At 37.9% G+C, this 19,096-nt stretch overlaps 1 protein-coding gene across 1 annotated transcript; it reads left to right on the top strand.

The window, feature by feature from the left end:
• Nucleotides 1-15,024: 15,024 nt before the first annotated feature.
• LOC131650748 (uncharacterized) lies at nt 15,025-17,165 on the top strand. Its single transcript, XM_058920451.1, has 4 exons — nt 15,025-15,175; nt 15,253-15,519; nt 15,598-15,667; nt 15,749-17,165. The coding sequence occupies exon 4, from the start codon at nt 15,973-15,975 to the stop codon at nt 16,825-16,827; it is 855 nt and encodes a 284-aa protein (XP_058776434.1). The 5' UTR covers nt 15,025-15,175; nt 15,253-15,519; nt 15,598-15,667; nt 15,749-15,972; the 3' UTR covers nt 16,828-17,165.
• The last annotated feature ends 1,931 nt before the right edge of the window (nt 17,166-19,096 follow it).

Genomic DNA, 19,096 nt, shown 5'->3' with positions numbered 1-19,096 from the left:
TCTGAATATCCTCCGCCTTCACACGAATCTGATGATACCCAGACCTCAAATCAATCTTGCTAGACACACACGCTCCAACCAACTGATCAATCAAATCATCAATCCTTGGGAGTGGATACTTGTTCTTAATCGTCACTTTGTTCAATTTCTTATAATCAACACAAAGTCTCATAGAACCTTCCTTCTTCTTAACCAACAAAACAGGTGCACCCCACGGCGATACATTGGGACGAATAAACTTCTTCTCCAACAAATCTTCAAGTTGACTATTCAATTCCTCTCTAGTCACTTTATACACTACCAAGTTAGTAAGACAAATCTATCTCATCCAATACGATCCCGTCTCCTATCAACAATAGATTAAGGGTGATCAGTTCCTTAATTTGTCAATAGTAGCCGACAACCATGATGGAACATAAACCTCTATTACTAAGCCATAATAGTGTTCCTCCAGAACTTGTACTCAAAATCATCTAAAGCACTAGGACCCAAAATCTCCTTTAAGATTACAATTACTCGCCTTTCCCTTAGACATTTCATACTAAGATTCTCAACAAATTGGTCTAGCGGAAAACAGACTAAATCAGTTCCAAAATTTCTACCAAGATACTCTACGGACAAATCAAACATGCAGAAGAAATAAACACATAAATCATAGCAAATGTATCAATAACCATACTTTTACGCATATAAGCTAAAACAAGATCTAATCTCATAGCACAATCCGAAGAAATGAAAGAATGTGTTGCACTATTATCATAATAGCAATCAAAGGTGTATCATTAATAAAGCACATACCTCGGATTAGCCTACCCTTAGCAGTGTCCTCATCACCAGACAACACAAACACTTTCGCTTTCGCTTGCCCCTTCTTTAGCTTGTCGCACATGGCACTGATGTGTACTTGCTCACCACAACTGTAGCAAATCCTACCCGAATCAATTCCACAATCAACCACCCTATGACCCAGCTTGCCACACTTGTAGCACTCAATCAAAGTAGATGCTCCTCCCCCACTGGGCTCCTTGCCATAACCAGATTTTTGCTTTTTCTTATTACCATATGGTTCCCCACGGTATTGTCCTTTTCCTCGTTTCAACTCTAGGAATCTCACTTCTTCCTTTCCACACACATCTTCTGGAAAATAGTTTTCCAAAAATGAACCACGGAAAAAGGTCCAAGTAACTTCAATACCTTCCTTATTGAATCTCTGCACAGTATTAGTCAACCAATCCTCAGCTCCTTTCATCAGCATGTGAGTAATAAACTGTACCTTTTGTACATTAGTACAATTCATGACTTGAAAGATCTTCTCAATTTCTATCATCCATGCTCGTGCTTTGTCCGGTTCATACTCTCCTTCAAAGATCGGCGGATTGTACCTTCAGAACTCTCTAAAAGCACAAAACTTATCCTTTCCCCCATTACCAGCATTCTCTTGCGGCGCTTGTCCAATCGCACCAGCCCACCTCATCAATGCCTCAGCATTAACGTCACCATTCCTTCCTGCAAACATCGTCCTCTAGACATCCAACGACGACAGATAAACAATATTGATCGTGTCAGATACACAAATCCAATACAATAGGGATAGGAAGACATAAATGACCTGGCCAACTGACCGATCGTGCTCTGATATCACTATGTAACACTCCCAAATCTATACTACTCAAATAAGCATACATAAAGCATAATCAGAGTAACTAAGCATGCATCACATGGAGGTATTACACACTTCATCCAAATAACATGCAATGGTCAACACTTCGCAACATGGATTAAACAATTATCAACACATGCAAATACCACAGCGGAATAAAAATATCTCATCAACATAAATGGCCAAACATGAATGATTCCCATAAATCATTCTCCATACATCAATATCTTGACACTAAGGCCTCTCAATAACATCATTATATAAATATCATGTATCAACTCAAACATGAATATAAACGAGGCATACATAAATCCTCAGACATAAATCCAAACAAGCGGATACAAAAGATAACCCCAACTCAAGTGTTACATTGACCAGAGCACATGACCGACTACCTAGTCAAAGACACAAAAAGGAGAAACGCATCTCCAAGCTACTCCTCACGAGAAGCACCACTATCCTCGGTACCTGAGTGATGCCGCATAAGAACATCATTCCAACAGAAGGGTGAGAATTCAAGTTATAATAAATAAGCATGAAATAGGGAATGCATAACAAACATTACAATCCTAAGAATTATCCAAGTAGCATAAACATGTATCACATCTAACACATCAAGAATCACATGTTATGGCACACGACATAGCTCATCACATAAGTCGTGTATAACATACTTATTCATCGCCATCCAAATAATACTCAAGTATACGCAAATCAAGTATACATGATACCCACATCTATACAATTACACGAGTGTTTCCATATAAAATTCATGCATAATAACCATCAATAAGTCATAATTATGCACACATCTCAACAAATATACATATTCGCATCACATCATCAAGTTCCACATATATGCATATTCATCAATGTATACACATATTCACATTCTCATCACATATGCTTCAATTACATATATCATCTCATCATCACATCAACAATTCATATCATTGAATATCTCAATCCACATATATGCATATCATCATCAATAATCATCCACACAATCATATCACAAAAATCACACAATATAAACATTCACACCGACACGTGCGACTCAAGTGTGACTCTATGAGATATGCATGTGGATCCCTCCGTTATCATTTCCGGTCATGCCGATTGTCATTCTCTCTAGACTAGATAACCACCTCAAAGCCCCATACTCGTTAAGCTTTCAAACCCCATACTCGTTAGGTTTGGGACAAGTAAATAATCTTTGCGAGATTACCCAACATTGCCACTTTCAAAGACTCATGCTTGTGTACGTGTGCAACAAAACAAGACTCATGCATTTAAGACAATCTCTCTATCTCTTAAACTACACAATCACATCTTCACAACTTTGCACAATATTACATAACATACCATTCAATCCAATCTCAACACAATTATCATTTAGCAATCAATTACATAATACATCCAATTATACCTCACACATATTAATTAATAAATTAATAACACATAATGAACATATAGAAGTAATAGGTATGTAAGTCAAGTCTCAAACAAACAAGAAAATATTTTTGAACACAGTTCGCGCCGCCAAGCTTTGGTCGCGCCGTGAAGTACCAGGCAGAAACAATGTATTTCAAAAATTCACTCAGTTAGTGCCGCATCCACATGTCGTTCCACGAAGTACAAGGCAGAACCAAGTCATTCCAGAATCCATTCAGTTCGCGCCGCCACTATTGTTCGCGTCGCGAACACAGAGCAAAAATGAATCTTCTGTGTGAAATCAGCACAGTTCCCTCTTTTCATTCCATCACTCAATTCACAGTTCATTCTTTTGCACACTAATTTCACATACATATCTCACATATAACTCATATGTATCATTAGATTCATCAGAGCTTCATTAATCATGCAAATCTATGAATTTCACCCAAATCCCAAAAGTTAGGTTTTCACATTCTTTTCATCCAACATGTTATAAATCAAAACTCACCCATGGAATCAAGTAAGGAATCATTATAACATGTTATTTCTACCAGTTCTAAACATAAACAACATCAAACAACACAAATCTCATGAAATTATGAAAATACCTAAATTGAAATCCCATTTTCTAACTGTAGCGGGGAAAGTCTGAGATCGAAGCCATAGGATTGACTCGACTCAATATTTCAGTGAAATTCGCCACCGCGCTTTATTATTTCCAAAGGAAAAGGGAAAAGAACGAATAAAACCCAAAGTTTGTTTTTTAAAACAAAAAGAAGAGATCTTAGGTACGGGTGTTGTTTATACAAGGGGAAGGTTTTAAGCACCCCTCATATCTGTGGTACTCCACATGAACCTTTTTGAAAATCTATGTCGTGTGTGCTAAAAAACGGGTTTGTTTTATTTTTAAAATAAGCTCGGCAAGACATTAAGCCTTGTGCCTACATACCTCCTCGGTGCAATGGAGAAGTCAGAGCTAATGTAGTTCAGCTTAAAGGGAAAACATTTTAAAACGAATAAACACTTTATCGTCGTCAGAGAGAAATACTCAGCCGTGGATTTTGAGCATGAGAACAAATGAGTTCTTTGCATCGCAAGTGAAAGAAGGGCTCCAACTCGGATAGAAATCAACGAGTATGCCACTAGCTCTCTCACGCGGAAAAGATTCCATTATATCAATCAATTTCAAAATCGTAGGGGTATCGCCACTCGGTTCGACAATTAATCGTGTCTAAACTTTTGAAGAAAAGGCCACTAAGGGCAAAAGATATTTTTAGAGAAAAGGTTGCAAACATAAGAAGGTTTTGTAAAAAGAGAGAAGATTTTGAAAATTAAAGAAGGGGAGGAGATGAAGAGGCTATCCTATTGCGTAAAATAAAAGCTAAGGAAAGAAACGGTCTAACCAAAGAAAGAAGCCAACACTTGACATTATGAGTCGAGGTAGATTTCCCATCCTTTGCCCAGATTGACTAAACTTGGCACATTCTTTTACTTGACAAAGTCTTCGAGCTTTGCCCCATGATGGTAATCAAACTTGCAAAAGCATTATACTGGGAAAACAACATGCCCCTGGCAATGTTTTAGTTTTCTACTGATGATCAGATGTAAACTTCCTGGATGTCAAACAAATGTTTACTAGCAGAAAAATGTTTATTCTGAGAATGATAATGAAAATGCAACAATTATGTAAGTCTTGAAGTTTCAAAAAGATGTCGCAAAACCTTGTGAATGAATCACTAGTTAAGAGATGACATTGATTTTTGTATGCATATGATACCAACACAAGTTTTCAGCATAACCAATAGGAGTCAGGAACGCTTTCTTGTTTAAGTATGCTTTCGAAATAAACCCTGCTTCAATTAGGACTTTTGAGGGTTGTAACGTGGCCTGGTTCACGGTTTTTAGAAAAAAATATTTTTAAGCTCAAAGTTTATTTAGCCCACCCCATCTTCGTGATGTTCTCCAGTCATATGTTCAGTTAATTCAACATGAGTATTCATCTCTCAAAAGGATTTTGTGCCATTAAGGACCTAATGAAGCTTTCTTGGGAGTAGCAGTCACCTCTTTTTGTCCTCGTTTTTGTATTCACACAGATTTGTTCATTGTTGAGGACTTTTGCTTTGCATTCCTTTCTTTTCACTTTTCACTTTATTATTATTATTTTTTTTAATTTTCCCTAACTTTTGCCTGGACTAATTCTTTTGAATTGATCGTCCAGCGAGATGCTCTAACTTTTTCCTAAGTCATTTATTTTCAAGTTTCTGACTTAGCGAGCTTTTTTCTTCTTCTTTCTCTTTTTTTTTTTCTTTTTTTGATTTGAACAAATCGTGTGATATTGACTTTGTCTTGACTTGTTGGGAGGGTTGTGACTGCCTCATTCTTTGGCGGATGGAGGATAACCATTGTGGTTTCACATTTTCCAGCCTTTTGATGCGCGGGGAATAACCATTGTGGTTTTCCATGATCCAACCATTGATGTGGATATGACATGCTTGACCTTTGGATGCACAATCCTTTTTGAAATATGAACACTCGGTCAAATTAACTGAAGACTACCCTGCCCCAGGTTAAAAATTAGGGTTTTTTTTGTTTAGAAAAGAAACTCCTACTTCAAGGCTCAAAGGGGTTAACAAGGGATTATCTTCCTTATATCTCCGGTGTTTGGGAATTTGAAACAATGCCTGTACATCATAAACAGGGTTTTATTCAAAAGCATACAACAAGAAATTTGGCGTTTTCAGATCATCATCCTCCCTCCAATCTTTGCATAAGCAAGAGTTTGGCAAAAGCAATTGGTATCATAATGCATAAAAAACAAATAAACATGAGTGAAACGAATGAATTACTTCAAGACAAACATTATCATTGCATTAGCATTAACATTCAAAAATAAACAAGTTTCTACATGCAAACAATGCATTGAAAAACAAGAAATATTACAAATGAAAACCAGTAAGAATTCTAAAAACGGAGAAAACTCTCTCCATCTGGGTTTATGCTGAAGGAAACATCTTTCGAACTTCAGGCTACCATCAATAGTGATTCATTCATGCTTTGGCAAAGGATTGAATTGAACAGCAGGACCAACATCTTGGAAAGTCAAAATACCAGCATGGATTAATCTTTGAACTTCATTTTTTAGAGGCCAACAATTAAGTCATGTCCAAGAGCATTCTGATGAAAAGCACAAGTGACATTAGCATTGTACCACCAAGGGAGTTTCTCGGGAATAGGAGGCGGTGACCTTATCTGAACCAAATCCTTACGAATCAAAACAGGGTACAATTCTGTGTAAGTCATGGGGATGGGATCAAAATTCCCCTTTTGAGATTGATTTTGCTCGTTCAGTGGAAGAGCTCGTTGACGAGCACTCTGTTGATAATCTGGAATTGCATGAACTAAATTGGATACAGGAATGACATAGGAAACATGCTGATGTTGATGATGATTGTTTCCTCCCCTGATTCTCTTCTTTGAAAAGTCATTACCAAACTTCTTCACACTACCAGCTGAGTTACCTTCCTCAAGCAAACATTCCTTTCGGACATTCTTTTCTAGAAGCGCTTTCATATCCACCTCTACATGGGAGTCAGTAGGTGTACGGGCTACCATCCCCTTAGAAAAGGATGAGTTTAGAGTTTCAAGAAAGACCTTTGCCAACCTTTCTTCCATCATAGGAGGATTGACTTGGGAAGCAACTAGAGTCTCAACCAGAGCAGTCAGATGCTCCATACCAGCCTTCAGAGTAATCACCTCTTCGCGGAGTTCCACAATCTCTTGTTTGATGCTTTCCATTTCTTATTAGCACGAGCGTTGTACTGATGATACCAGGAGAAAGGAAATAAGGCTTTGGAAAACTTCTTTAGAAAGTAGGACCAAATGTAGAATGATGCATGCAATGCAGAATGATGCATGCAATGCAGAATGATGCATGCAATGCAGATGATTTTCTTTTTATTTTTTTTATTATTTGAGTTTCAAGGAACTTAAGATATTAACTTGTAAACACTCAACATTGGACTAAAGCTTCGATTAAGTTATCATCAAAATCAATCATCCATTTTGGTGGATTAGAGTTTTCACCCCATCAACACCCAAGATCCATTGAGTTTGATGAAACTTATGATGTTTACAAGGAAAGACCTATAAGTTCCTTGAAAATCAAAAGAAAAAGAGTTTTCATGGATGCATGAATGCATGGTTTATGCATCAACTACAACCAAGAACACGCAAGGTCACATAAGATCACACAATCCAGGTTCAAAGGTTCGACGTCACGAGCATGGAGCCATGGGTCTACCCATCCCACAAGGCGTGATCTAAGGAGTTTTGTACCTGCCAATCGGGTTCTACAAAGGTTCCCAGAGTTTTCAATCTTCTATCGGATATTACCGGCACGCACAATTGCTCATGGGCGCCAACAATATGCCTAAAAAGACCTCGTCTGAGCGTAGTATCGCATGACAACAAGCTCAAATTGGTAGTTGATCTTGTTTCTGCACTACATCCTAAAAAGGCTTAGATTGGTTAAAAGGTTTTAGGCCATTCAGCTTCTACGGACACTCACTATTGAAAGTAATAGCGTTATCACGATGGTTCGTAACAACCTCTACTACCTTCCATGAGGCCTCCACTGATTGGGGTTCCACCATATGAAGCTCATGTTAAGGATTGATCCTGACATGCGACTATTGGTCTTACCACCTCCTAACTCAAGTTACTCATCAAAGTCCGGGTTAGAACTTTATCTCATCACAGAGGAACCATCGGGCACCAAAAAGAAAAAAAAGAAAATAAACACACAAAGCACACAATCAATATGTACAAATAAAACACACAGATAAACAAAAATAGGCTTAACACACTTAAAACTGGGTTCCCCAGTGAAGTCGCCATTTTTCTGTAGCGGGGAAAGTCTGAGATCGAAGCCATAGGATTGACTCGACTCAATATTTCAGTGAAAGTCGCCACCGCGCTTTATTATTTCCAAAGGAAAAGGGAAAAGAACGAATAAAACCCAAAGTTTGTTTTTTAAAACAAAAATAAGAGATCTTAGGTACGGGTGTTGTTTATACAAAGGGAAGGTTTTAAGCACCCCTCATATCTGTGGTACTCCACAGGAACCTTTTTGAAAATCTGTGTCGTGTGTGCTAAAGAACGGGTTTGTTTTATTTTTAAAATAAGCTCGGCAAGACATTAAGCCTTGTGCCTACATACCTCCTCGGTGCAATGGAGAAGTCAGAGCTAATGTAGTTTCGCTTAAAGGGAAAACGTTTTAAAACGAATAAACACTTTATCATCGTCGGAGAGAAATACTCAGCCGTGGATTTTGAGCATGAGAACAAATGAGTTCTTTGCATCGCAAGTGAAAGAAGGGCTCCAACTCGGATAGAAATCAACAAGTATGCCACTAGCTCTCTCACGCGGAAAAGATCCCATTATATCAATCAATTTCAAAATCGTAGGGGTATTGCCACTCGATTCGACAATTAATCGTGTGTAAACTTTTGAAGAAAAGGCCACTAAGGGAAAAAGATATTTTTAGAGAAAAGGTTTTGAAATGGTTGCAAACATAAGAAGGTTTTGTAAAAAGAGAGAAGATTTTGAAAATTAAAGAAGGGGAGGAGATGAAGAGGCTATCCTATTGCGCAAAATAAAAGCTAAGGAACGAAACGGTCTAACCGAAGAAAGAAGCCAACACTTGACATTATGATTCGAGGTAGATTTCCCATCCTTTGGACTATTAATACAAACATATTACCACTTGGGGATCCAGATGAACTTATTATCTTAGCACCACTTTGCATTAAGCACATTAAAATTCTGACGAAAATCGGGTAGAGTAACGGCTGTTTTCGGGTAAAATCCTTATCTCAATGCCTTGGAATTAACCATCAAGGACTTTCAAGGAAATACCTGCATACACAAACAGACAACAATCCAATGCCAGACAGACAGAATAACAGCATAATAATAATAGAATAGGGGTCCAGAGGCACTAAGTCCAGAAGTCCGAATCTCCAAAATGCTCGGGATAGTAACCAATAGTCCAAAAGAGAGCCTTAAGTGTTTTTTAGATTTTTGTTGTTTATTAGTGTTTTGGCATAAAAGTAAAGTATGGTCCAAGTGGACAAAAAGAAAATAGCGGAAACATAAACATAGCGTCCAAATGGACAAAGAAAAAATAGCGGAATATAAACGTCCAAATGGACAAAGAAAAAATAGCGGAATATAAACGTCCAAATGGACAAATAAAAAATAGCGGAATGTAAATATGATGAAATGATAAAATAAAGCGATAAAGCGAGAAATATAAAGAGAGCAATATAATAAATTGCGGAAATTAAAGTTAGTTGTTAGATGTTAAAGATAACCATCTTGAAACTTGTCAAGTATGTTATCAAAGTTAGTAATGAAGATCGATGGTGAGTGAAGGATGTTCTCGGATTTAAATTCAATGGAAATTTATCAGAAGCTTGATAAAATCATAGCGACTACATGATAAACCTCCATAAGTCTTAAATCAACCGCATACAATTCTCTTCCATATTTGATCTTTTTGATTCGGGACACGAAATATTGCGCTATGTTAAGCAGATCGCCAAGTGATTTATGTAGAAATCACCCTACAACGAGGCCGGTCAAAACTTTATGTGCTAATGCATGCGAGAGAAGTGATATGTAGATCACTCTCCGAAAGCAATACTGCACGAAAAGAAAATAAGGAGCGATCTAGTCTTTACCAAGAATCCATAAGAATTCTCAAGGTGTTAAGACTTTCATCGATCAAAAGAAAAAAAGGAGAAGAAGAAGATAAAATGCATAAAGTAAAATCAACTCACACTATCATTAATATCATTCATCTAATATTATGGATTTGGTCATTTCAAACCTATCAACATCCTAGATCCAATGATATTAATGAAGTGGAGGAAGAAAGAATAAAATGCACAAAAGATAATCAACTCACACTATAATTAATATCATTCATCTAATATTATAGATTAGGTCATTTCAAACCTATCAACATCCTAGATCCAATGATATTAATGAAGTGGAGGAAGAAGGAAGCCAAAACAAGCATAAAAAAGGCAAAAAACACATTCTGTCCCAGGGGAAATCGATTTGCATAAGGAGGAAATTGATTTCCTTAGTGCAGGTTTTCAAATCTGGCGCAGAAACAGAATGGAAATCGATTTCCCTAAGGAGGAAATCGATTTCCTCTGTGCAGTTTTCAAAAAATAAGCATTAGGAAGCATAAAACTTGACTTAAGCAAACATACAAACACCTTATGATCACATATCAATTGGAGCATGAATTTTCCATCAAATCACCATCAAATAGGACCAATAGAGCATCAAAGATGCATCACACACAAGCACAAAAGAATCACATTATGATGGATGAATAAAGATGAAGAAAATTACCAAATCTTGAATAAAACTTAGATCTACTTCAAGAATCACCAACACAAATCTTGATCTCTCAACAATTGAAGAAAAAAGAGTGAAATGGATGGTGGTTTAGCTCAAAGTTTGTGAGGTTCAAGATGTTACTCACAAACTTTATGAAAGAAAAAGAGCTTTGGTGAATTTGGTAAGGATGGGGAGAGAAATTGCAAGGGGTTTTTTGGCTCTCAAAGCTTGAGAAATGAGAGAGTAGAGGTCTCTATTTATAGAATTGGAGCAAGAGTAGTGGCAATTTGGTCTTTTTGCATTTGGTAATTAGCTTATGTTTAATTGGTATTTAAGTGGCATTTAAATGGTAAAATGGTATTTAAATGGTAAAATGAAGGGAATTAATTTTGATGAGGTGGAAAATTGGTAAAATAACCAAAATGATCAAAGAAAAAGGTGCAAAAATGATGTCAAGCTTCCCTCCTATTTTTTTTTTTGAATTTTCGCCCCAGGGAAATCGATTTCCTTCTTAGGTAAATCGATTTCCTTCTTCAAATTTTCAAAAATTTGCTTCCTTGCACTGTTTTGATTTTTGCCCGATCTTTTACCTGTAAAATATAAACAAAAGAGACAAAATGCATATTTTTGGATTTTGGTTAGTATAAACAAATAAAAAGCTAAAAGTGCTTGATGATTCCCCTCAGAGACGATCACAATATCAAGGATAGAGCTTCACAATGATGCTCTTGATTAATGATTGAATGCAAGTGATGTATGATCTTAGGGTCAAAAATTGGGATATGACACTAACACATACAACATCACCCAAATCATACTCATTTAAGATAACAAGGATTCTCCCCCTTACCTTGGATTTCTATTCCTTCTTCTTCAAGAATCTACCTCCCTCTTCTCTTCCTCTTTTCTTCTCTCTAGCCTCTTTTCTCTTCTTTCTATCTTCTATCTAATTTTAGGGTTTTCTAACATAATCCTGTTTACGGTGATTTCCGGTAAACAACCGCTAGTCTTCCAAACTATAATAAATATGATTTGGTTACTTGCAGGATCGACTAGATTGATCCTAGGACACATAGTCAAGAAGATTGTTATCAATGTTCATTTGAATCATATTCATAATTTGTCCTCTTCGATGAGTATTGTTCGATTCAAGAATCTTGGTAATTGCTTCGTTATATGTAATTATAACTTCAACAAGAAAGATAAATAACATAACATATGAAACTTAAAGATTGTTAAAACATAAAGAATCTTAAACTGCAGAAATGTTAAAGGCTTTAAAAGTAAATGATCATGAAAGTAAATTCGAAAGTAAAATAAAGATACAGGAATGTAAATGACAAGAAATAAATGAAATGCAGTAATTCAGAAATGTATTCGAAAATGAAATACAATACACATGTATTAAAATGGTGGTGTCATACGTACATTTTCTCAGCGAACTCTTTCTCGTAACACTTGATACTTGAGTAAATATGTGAGTGATTTGTACAAAATGAACACACGGAATCCTAACATTAAAACTCCTATTTATACTAGTTTCGACCTTAACGGTCCTACACTAATCTGCTGCCACGTTTCTCATCAGAACTTCCAGCGAAGCCATCTGTATTTGAACGGTTACGAAACCGTCTTCGAATTTCAAATCTTCCCGCCTGAGTCCATCTTCGACGCGTGGCAGTGTAAAAACACTATGAAAACACGCTAAGTAGTAACACTTAAATATATACTTTATAAATTTTGTCTAAGTCCCGAAGACATATGCTTTCATTAGTCTTTCAGTGTTCACTATCTTCAACGAACTTAGAAGTCTGTATCTTCGAGGCATGACCATCAGTAGCCATTCTTTCACTTTTTAAGGGATGGCCATCAGTAACCATCTTTCCTTCGATTCTCAACTCCTTCGAAGGACAAACAATATAAAACGAAATCTTCAGCTAACAAATTGCCCCCAATAAATGCCTGTTTCGAGAATCAACAGAAATAGGCGTTTCTTGTCATTATAAGATTTCGTTTTTATGATCTTTGAAAGTTCCAAGACTGCTGACTAACGTCATAATCACTGATAACACTGTTTCCGAAACGTCTTGTCATTTTCAAAGATGTCTTCTCATAACTTACATTCCCACGTTTTAACCTTACTTACTGATCATTATTCCTATATACTAGGAGTAAGGCTAACTTATTCAACCGCCGTTGGATTAAATCACCAGCCGCCACGTGTCTCTCGGGTTTTACCCAAAAGATTTAAAAGGGTTTCCGTTAAACCTTTAAATATTTGACCTTGTGCCTTTATACCGCCTTCCATTCATCTTCTACACCGAGAAAACTAAGAATATCTTCACTCTTTCTAAAATCTTGCTCTCTTTAGCAAAAACTCTTCCATGGCTTCATCTTCAAATGTTCTTCAACCCGCTGTGAAGCTCCAATCAACAACACGTTCTGGGGAACGAGAGTTCGTTCCAAACCCTAACACTGAAGAAATACGCGCAATCTACGCTTCCCAGGTAATCATACCTTTTGATCTTTCTGGAAAAACTCTTGCTTTTATGGGTCCGTTACCGAGTGAAAGTATCCAATCTGTGAATAAATTCTTCCCTGCTTATTACAAGACTAGACCATTAGTTAGCAAAGTTAAGATAGATGAAGACGGTCGTTCTCCTTTAGGCAAATCTGCTAATGTTGAGAAAACTTCAACTGCAACCCCTTTAGCTTTAGCCAAAATTAGGTTAAACTATATGACCAATTCTGTAAAAGTTTTTAGGTCAATCCCTTTAGCCAAAGATCCTGACTTGTATTATGCTTGGCTAGAAAAGGTAGAGAAACAAAAAGGATCCTTTTGGAAATCGTTAGGGATATACGATTTGATCCAACTGTCAAAAACAGGTTTAGAATACAACCAACCCATGTTAGTAGCAGCGGTTCATTTCTGGGATGCTTCTCACAATACCTTCCATCTTCCCTGTGGAATGGTTACCCCCACGCTTTTTGATGTGGCTGCTATTACGGGACTTCGACCAACTGGCGAAACCTTTGATCCCAATGACATGGATAATGACACTATAGGTTTCAACGATTCGCAAGTTACTTACACGGCATTCATCCAGAAACACCATATTACCACCGAAGCGACAGTATCTGACGAAGAGCATATTGCTTTTCTAGCATTATGGCTCTCACGGTGCGCCTTCTGCTCAAGATCTATCCAGGTTGCAAAGAGGTACCTTTGCATGGCTAATCAGTTGCATGCTGGTAGAAAACTCAACCTCAGCCAACTACTTCTAGGGTCTCTTTACGAAAACCTTAGTGAAGCTGCGAATCTTACCAAGAATTTCAAATCTGGCAGTTTACTTTATGCTGGTCCTTTTTGGTTATTGCAACTGTGGCTCAATGCCACATTCGAAACTTATCTTCCTTTTCGAGGAGATGTCAATGAGGAAGATAGCACAATCAAAAATCGAACTATAGAAGGGACCAGGTTAGCTTACCTAACTCCAAAAGAGGAAATGGGAAAGCTTCATGAACATTTCTTGGCGTATTCAATGATGTTTGCTCGGCGTGATCAGTTCGATCCTTCCATGGCCCCATTTGTACACAGAATAATAGGTCCTGAATGGTTTACTCGAAAATTTCCACCAACATCTCAAGATCAGCAAACTGAATCCATGGAAATTTGGGAAGCCTTTCTGACTCCAAGATTATTTTCCCACCGTCTTCGACCATCAAAGGGTCAATGTATCCTCATGTGTTATCAACCAAATTTGGTCTCGAGGCAGTTTGGGCTAACTCAAATAACACCCAAGTGCTTATATGAGAAAAGGAACCATATGTGTTTCCACACTTTGTATTTGACTGAAGAAGAATGTGAACAAAAAATCAACAAATATACTGACGTCACCAACCTTTCTCCTATTCCTTTCGAACCTTCTTTTTACTCTACACCAGATTTCCATCAATGGTGGACAGAGTATTATAGCTCTCAAATTTTTGATGCTGATAGCCTTGCTCAAGAACTAACCGCAGCTTTCACTGATGTGCAGGAGAACTTCAAAAAAGGTACTTCAACTCATATTAAAGAAATCCAAGCTTTTCAAAAATTCTTTGAAACTATCTATAGGCCTGATGATCTTAGTCGGACCGTTCGTGAGGCTGCAGTCACTTTGCGCGAAAAGTTTTCCACCAAACTAAATAAATTGAAATTGCCCTCGTATGTTCGACCAGAACTACGTTATGAAGTGGCTTTCAAACTTCATCCTCCAAAATTCCCTCCACTACCAAGTGCTGATTTTGGTGTGGCTCTAAGTCCTCCTTTCCCAGACTGGTTCGTGTGTGGGAATGCTCTCAAAATTCTTCAAGAGAGTGCTAAAAAACGCGCTGAACGAGTGGTCCCGACTAAGCATACCTTGGATACTTTCAAAGGACATCTTCATATAGATCTTAAACATGTTCGTGTCCTGACTCCAATACCTGAAGGTTTGAATTAAGATAATCTTTTTCGACTGACTTTTCTTTTCTTTTACTGATATACTGATTTCAGTCTCAACTACAGCTGTTGCACGAAGGAGGAAGATTAAAGAAGCTTCTGCCCCAAAAGAGTCTGAGACATCTAAAAGCGACAAACCAAACGAAAGTGATTCGATCGTCACGGATAAGAAGCCCACGGTAAATACTTATCTCATACTCTAAATCTTGTACAATTCTGTGATTGGTACTCATCTTTCTCATCTTTCACTTGCCAGAGCTCGAAACCCCCAACGGGTTCGAAGCGTAAAGCTTCTTCGACCAATGCCTCAGATGGTGAAGACAAATCTCCTCCTCAAACTAGACAAGGACAGAAAAAGAAACACAAAGCTGTTACCCCTTCAAGAAAAGGGAAAAAGGCAAGTCCTTCAAAAGCTGCTTCTCCTGGCAATAAGGCGTCTTCTGAAGAGTCTCCTTTGAAGACTGCCAGCAATGCTCTTGTTTTGGAAAGTCATAACTCAAGCCCAGACAATAATCCACCCAAGGTATCTTGCGTTTGTCTTACATATTATCTTGTAATTTTAACTAACTAATTGCACTGGCATTTTACCTTGTTATTGCAGGATGATGCTGGCACTGCTACTTCTGGTTTCAAAGACCCTGGCCTCACCATTGATGTTGATAAACTTTATGGTAATTGTTAAATTTCAACTTTCGTCAATTAAAACTTTCGAAGGCTTAACCTCACGATTAACTTGGCTTCGTTCGAAACAGATACTTCTCAAGCTAGAACCCATGTTCTCTCACCAGTCTTCGAAGACGTTAGGCCAATTGCCACTATATTGCCTAATGAGCCAATCGAAGAAAGCCAATCTACTGACGAATCCCCACCTACTCATCAAGGCAAAGATTTGGAAGAGGATCATCCATTCTCCGGCAGCGACAATGTGAACCAGCAATCACATGGCAACGAAGATTCTGCATCGGAGAAAGATGCCATGGAGGAGATTTCTCAACCAGAAAAACCAATTTCTCAAGGAACTTCGACTCCCGATGTAAAAACTATTCCTGAGACAACTTCGACGCCTGCTCCTACGAAGCCTACTCCTTCGGAGCTTGAACAACTTAAACAAACTGATCCTCTTGGGTTCCTAAGGGCTATCATGAATGTGAATACTTCTTCACTTTCGGAGCCTGATGTCTCTCCAGCTGTAACTGCAGATTCTAGTGACAAGGAAGATACTCCTAATCTTCTTCGACAGATAAAAGAGAGATTCTTTGGGGTCAATCTTGTAGATGTTCTCAACCGGGACCCTGTTAAAAGCTACAACTTAAATCAACTTTTAAAGAAAGTAGATTTGCTTCAAGTTTCCCCAGAAGTCTCAGAGATGATTGTTCTGCTAGGCTCTCTCCTTGAACAACTCCAAGCTGACATTCTTCGAAAGCAAAACGTCGAGAAAGAATTATCTGAGATAGTGGCCTCTCATGACTCTTCATGGAATTCTGCTGTGGAAGCCACAAAACAAGGTGAAGCCCTCAAGCTTAAACATTCGGCGAATCAAAAAGCCATTGATGAATATGAGAAGAAAATCAGCTCCTGGAAACAAGAAATAAAAATGCTCGAGGGCAAGATAAAGGAAGCTGAAAGTAGCCAAGCAGCCCTCCAAGAATCTAACCAACAAGATTTGCTCGAAGTGGTGCAGTCAGGAATCAAACATTTCGAGACTGCACAGAAGTTAGTGCCAGAGATCGAAAAGTTGAAGAAACAAAGGGCACTAATTGAACTTCGAATGTCCTCATGGGAAACTCAATATCTGAAGATCAAAAGGGATCTCCCTGAGGACTTTAGCTAGATGTCTTCAATCTTGTTTCATTTGTTGGATTTTTATTTTGTAATCGAGACATATAATATTTGTACGCCTGACTCCCATTTCTATCTATAATATTTGCTTGCATTAATTTTAACAAATCTTTCAATTTTCTGCCAAATATATCTTTAGATTTCCTACAGTGCTTTTATTAAATACAACATGTAGAACCTGAACATCCTTCGCAGCACTCTTGCCTCTAGACTTGACGTTTCCACTTCTTCTAGCCATAATCATTATTAAAAGTGACGTCATTTTCTCCAAAACGTCGGTTTTTAAGACGTGCGTGCATCAGTTTAATGATTACTTTTCAACTTCCAAGGGCGGGAAACGGCGGAGGCCATAACTTCTTACTTTGAAAAACGAACCGCAGTCTAATCACTCATTAAAAATGTAAAACCAACCTTCAGTATTCTCCTTCTATATAAAGGGTTCCATATCACTTTTATTTCTTCATTCAAGTATTTCTTCCCCAAACCAAAACACAGAAAAAAGAGAAAACACAACTCTTTCCTCTCAAACACCATTTTTCCCTGAAATGGCTGGAATTCTCTCCTTTAACGATCTCAAAGCTCTCATCAAGGGTGAGTTCAGACTTGATGAGGATGAACTCCTTCGTCATTTCATTAACATTGAAAATCTCTTTGCTAATCAGGAACTGAACTTCTACTTTGAGGAAGTCCTGGAGGGTGCCATCTACCCTAATATGGTGGCAGAGTTTTGGATGAATGCGTCTTTACGCATGGACCCTGAAGGTAGAGCCACCATTGATTCATCCGTTCGACATGCTCACCTTAGCATTACCCCCACCACTATTGCCAATCTCATAAGATGCAATAACTCCGGAGCAACTTTTGATGATAATGTTCTCAGCATGACTACTCATATCATGTTGAGAACACTCATGGATAGTGATCGCTACAGCGCACAAACCATCAGGATTTGGCACCAAATGCTCGTAGGCAACTTTCAACCTCGGGTGATTGATGAGAATAACATCATGGTTGAAGATCTGGAGTTTATTCTCTGTGGTATTCGGGGAAGAAAGATTAACATACCTTTGATGATCTTCAAAGGTCTTGTCAAAGCTGTTGCTATCGGCGTGGACCGTCGAGAAAGTGTAACTTGTCTTCCATACGGGAGACTCCTTAGTTACATTTTTCTCAAGAAAGGCGTAGTGAGAAGAATGCGTGATTCTGGGGCTAGGGACATGTTCGAAGCTGAACCTGTTCCTGTGCTATCTCTGGACAGTCTAGACGCCAGAATTAACTAGCGAGTCTAGGTTTAATCTTTTTATATGTCTATGCCTTCCTCTCTTTTTGTAATCTCAGATCCTATTTCTGGATCTTTTTGTAATGAAATGTATTTCCATGCTTGCAATGAAAAGAATATTTTGGTGTTTTGATTTTTCTTTCCATAATTCTTTCTGATTCTAAAGCCATTTTGATCAATGTGAAGTATATTTTGACACATGCCTGACCATTTTGGCTTTTCGTAGTACTTTGAGTGTCTACGTCTTTGCAATCTTTACTTCATGCATGCTAGGTTTATATCTCTTCAAGTATTTCCCGTTCACTCTTAAGATCCTGCGATCTTCTGCTAACTCTTCTATTTCGTAGGCATTGTTCGAGAATACTTTTAAGATTCGAAAGGGTCCTTCCCAATGTGGGGACCATTTACCAAGTGCCTGATTCTTTCGATCTATAGGTAGAATAACTTTCCAAACTAGATCATTATTAACAAAAGTTTTACCTTTCACCTTTTTGTTATATGCTCTGGACACTCTTTCCTTTTGCCTCTTTATCATTTCCAATGCTCGAAGCCTGTCTTCGTCCAAATCTACTAACTCGTTCATCATTAATTCCCAGTATACGTTGGGAGGAATGTCTGCTTGCCTTTGTATTCTTACTGATTGCAAACATATCTCAATTGGAAGTACTGCGTCATGTCCAAACGTTAACTGAAAAGGAGTTGTATTTGTGGCTTCTTTTGGAGATGTTCGACAAGCCCAAAGTGCCTGATCTAAAGTCTTATGCCAATTCTTGGGTTTCTTTCCTACATGTTTCTTAATAAGGCCAATTATTACTTTATTTGCTGCTTCAACCTGGCCATTTGCTTGAGCATAATAAGGTGTAGAAGTAAATAACTTGAAACCTATTTCTCTGGCAAAGTCTTGCATTTTTCGTCCAGTAAAGACTGATCCCTGATCCGTTGTTATGCTTTCTGGGATTCCAAACCTATATATAATATGTTT

The sequence above is a fragment of the Vicia villosa genome, linkage group LG2 (genome assembly GCF_029867415.1).
Source record: "Vicia villosa cultivar HV-30 ecotype Madison, WI linkage group LG2, Vvil1.0, whole genome shotgun sequence".
NCBI classification, from domain to species: Eukaryota; Viridiplantae; Streptophyta; class Magnoliopsida; order Fabales; family Fabaceae; genus Vicia; species Vicia villosa.
This window is presented reverse-complemented; position numbering and strand designations above follow the sequence as displayed.

Bases quoted from the DNA above. Each gene is read 5' to 3' on its own strand.
- LOC131650748 (XM_058920451.1), top strand. From the start codon at position 15,973: ATGGAGGAGATTTCTCAACCAGAAAAACCAATTTCTCAAGGAACTTCG.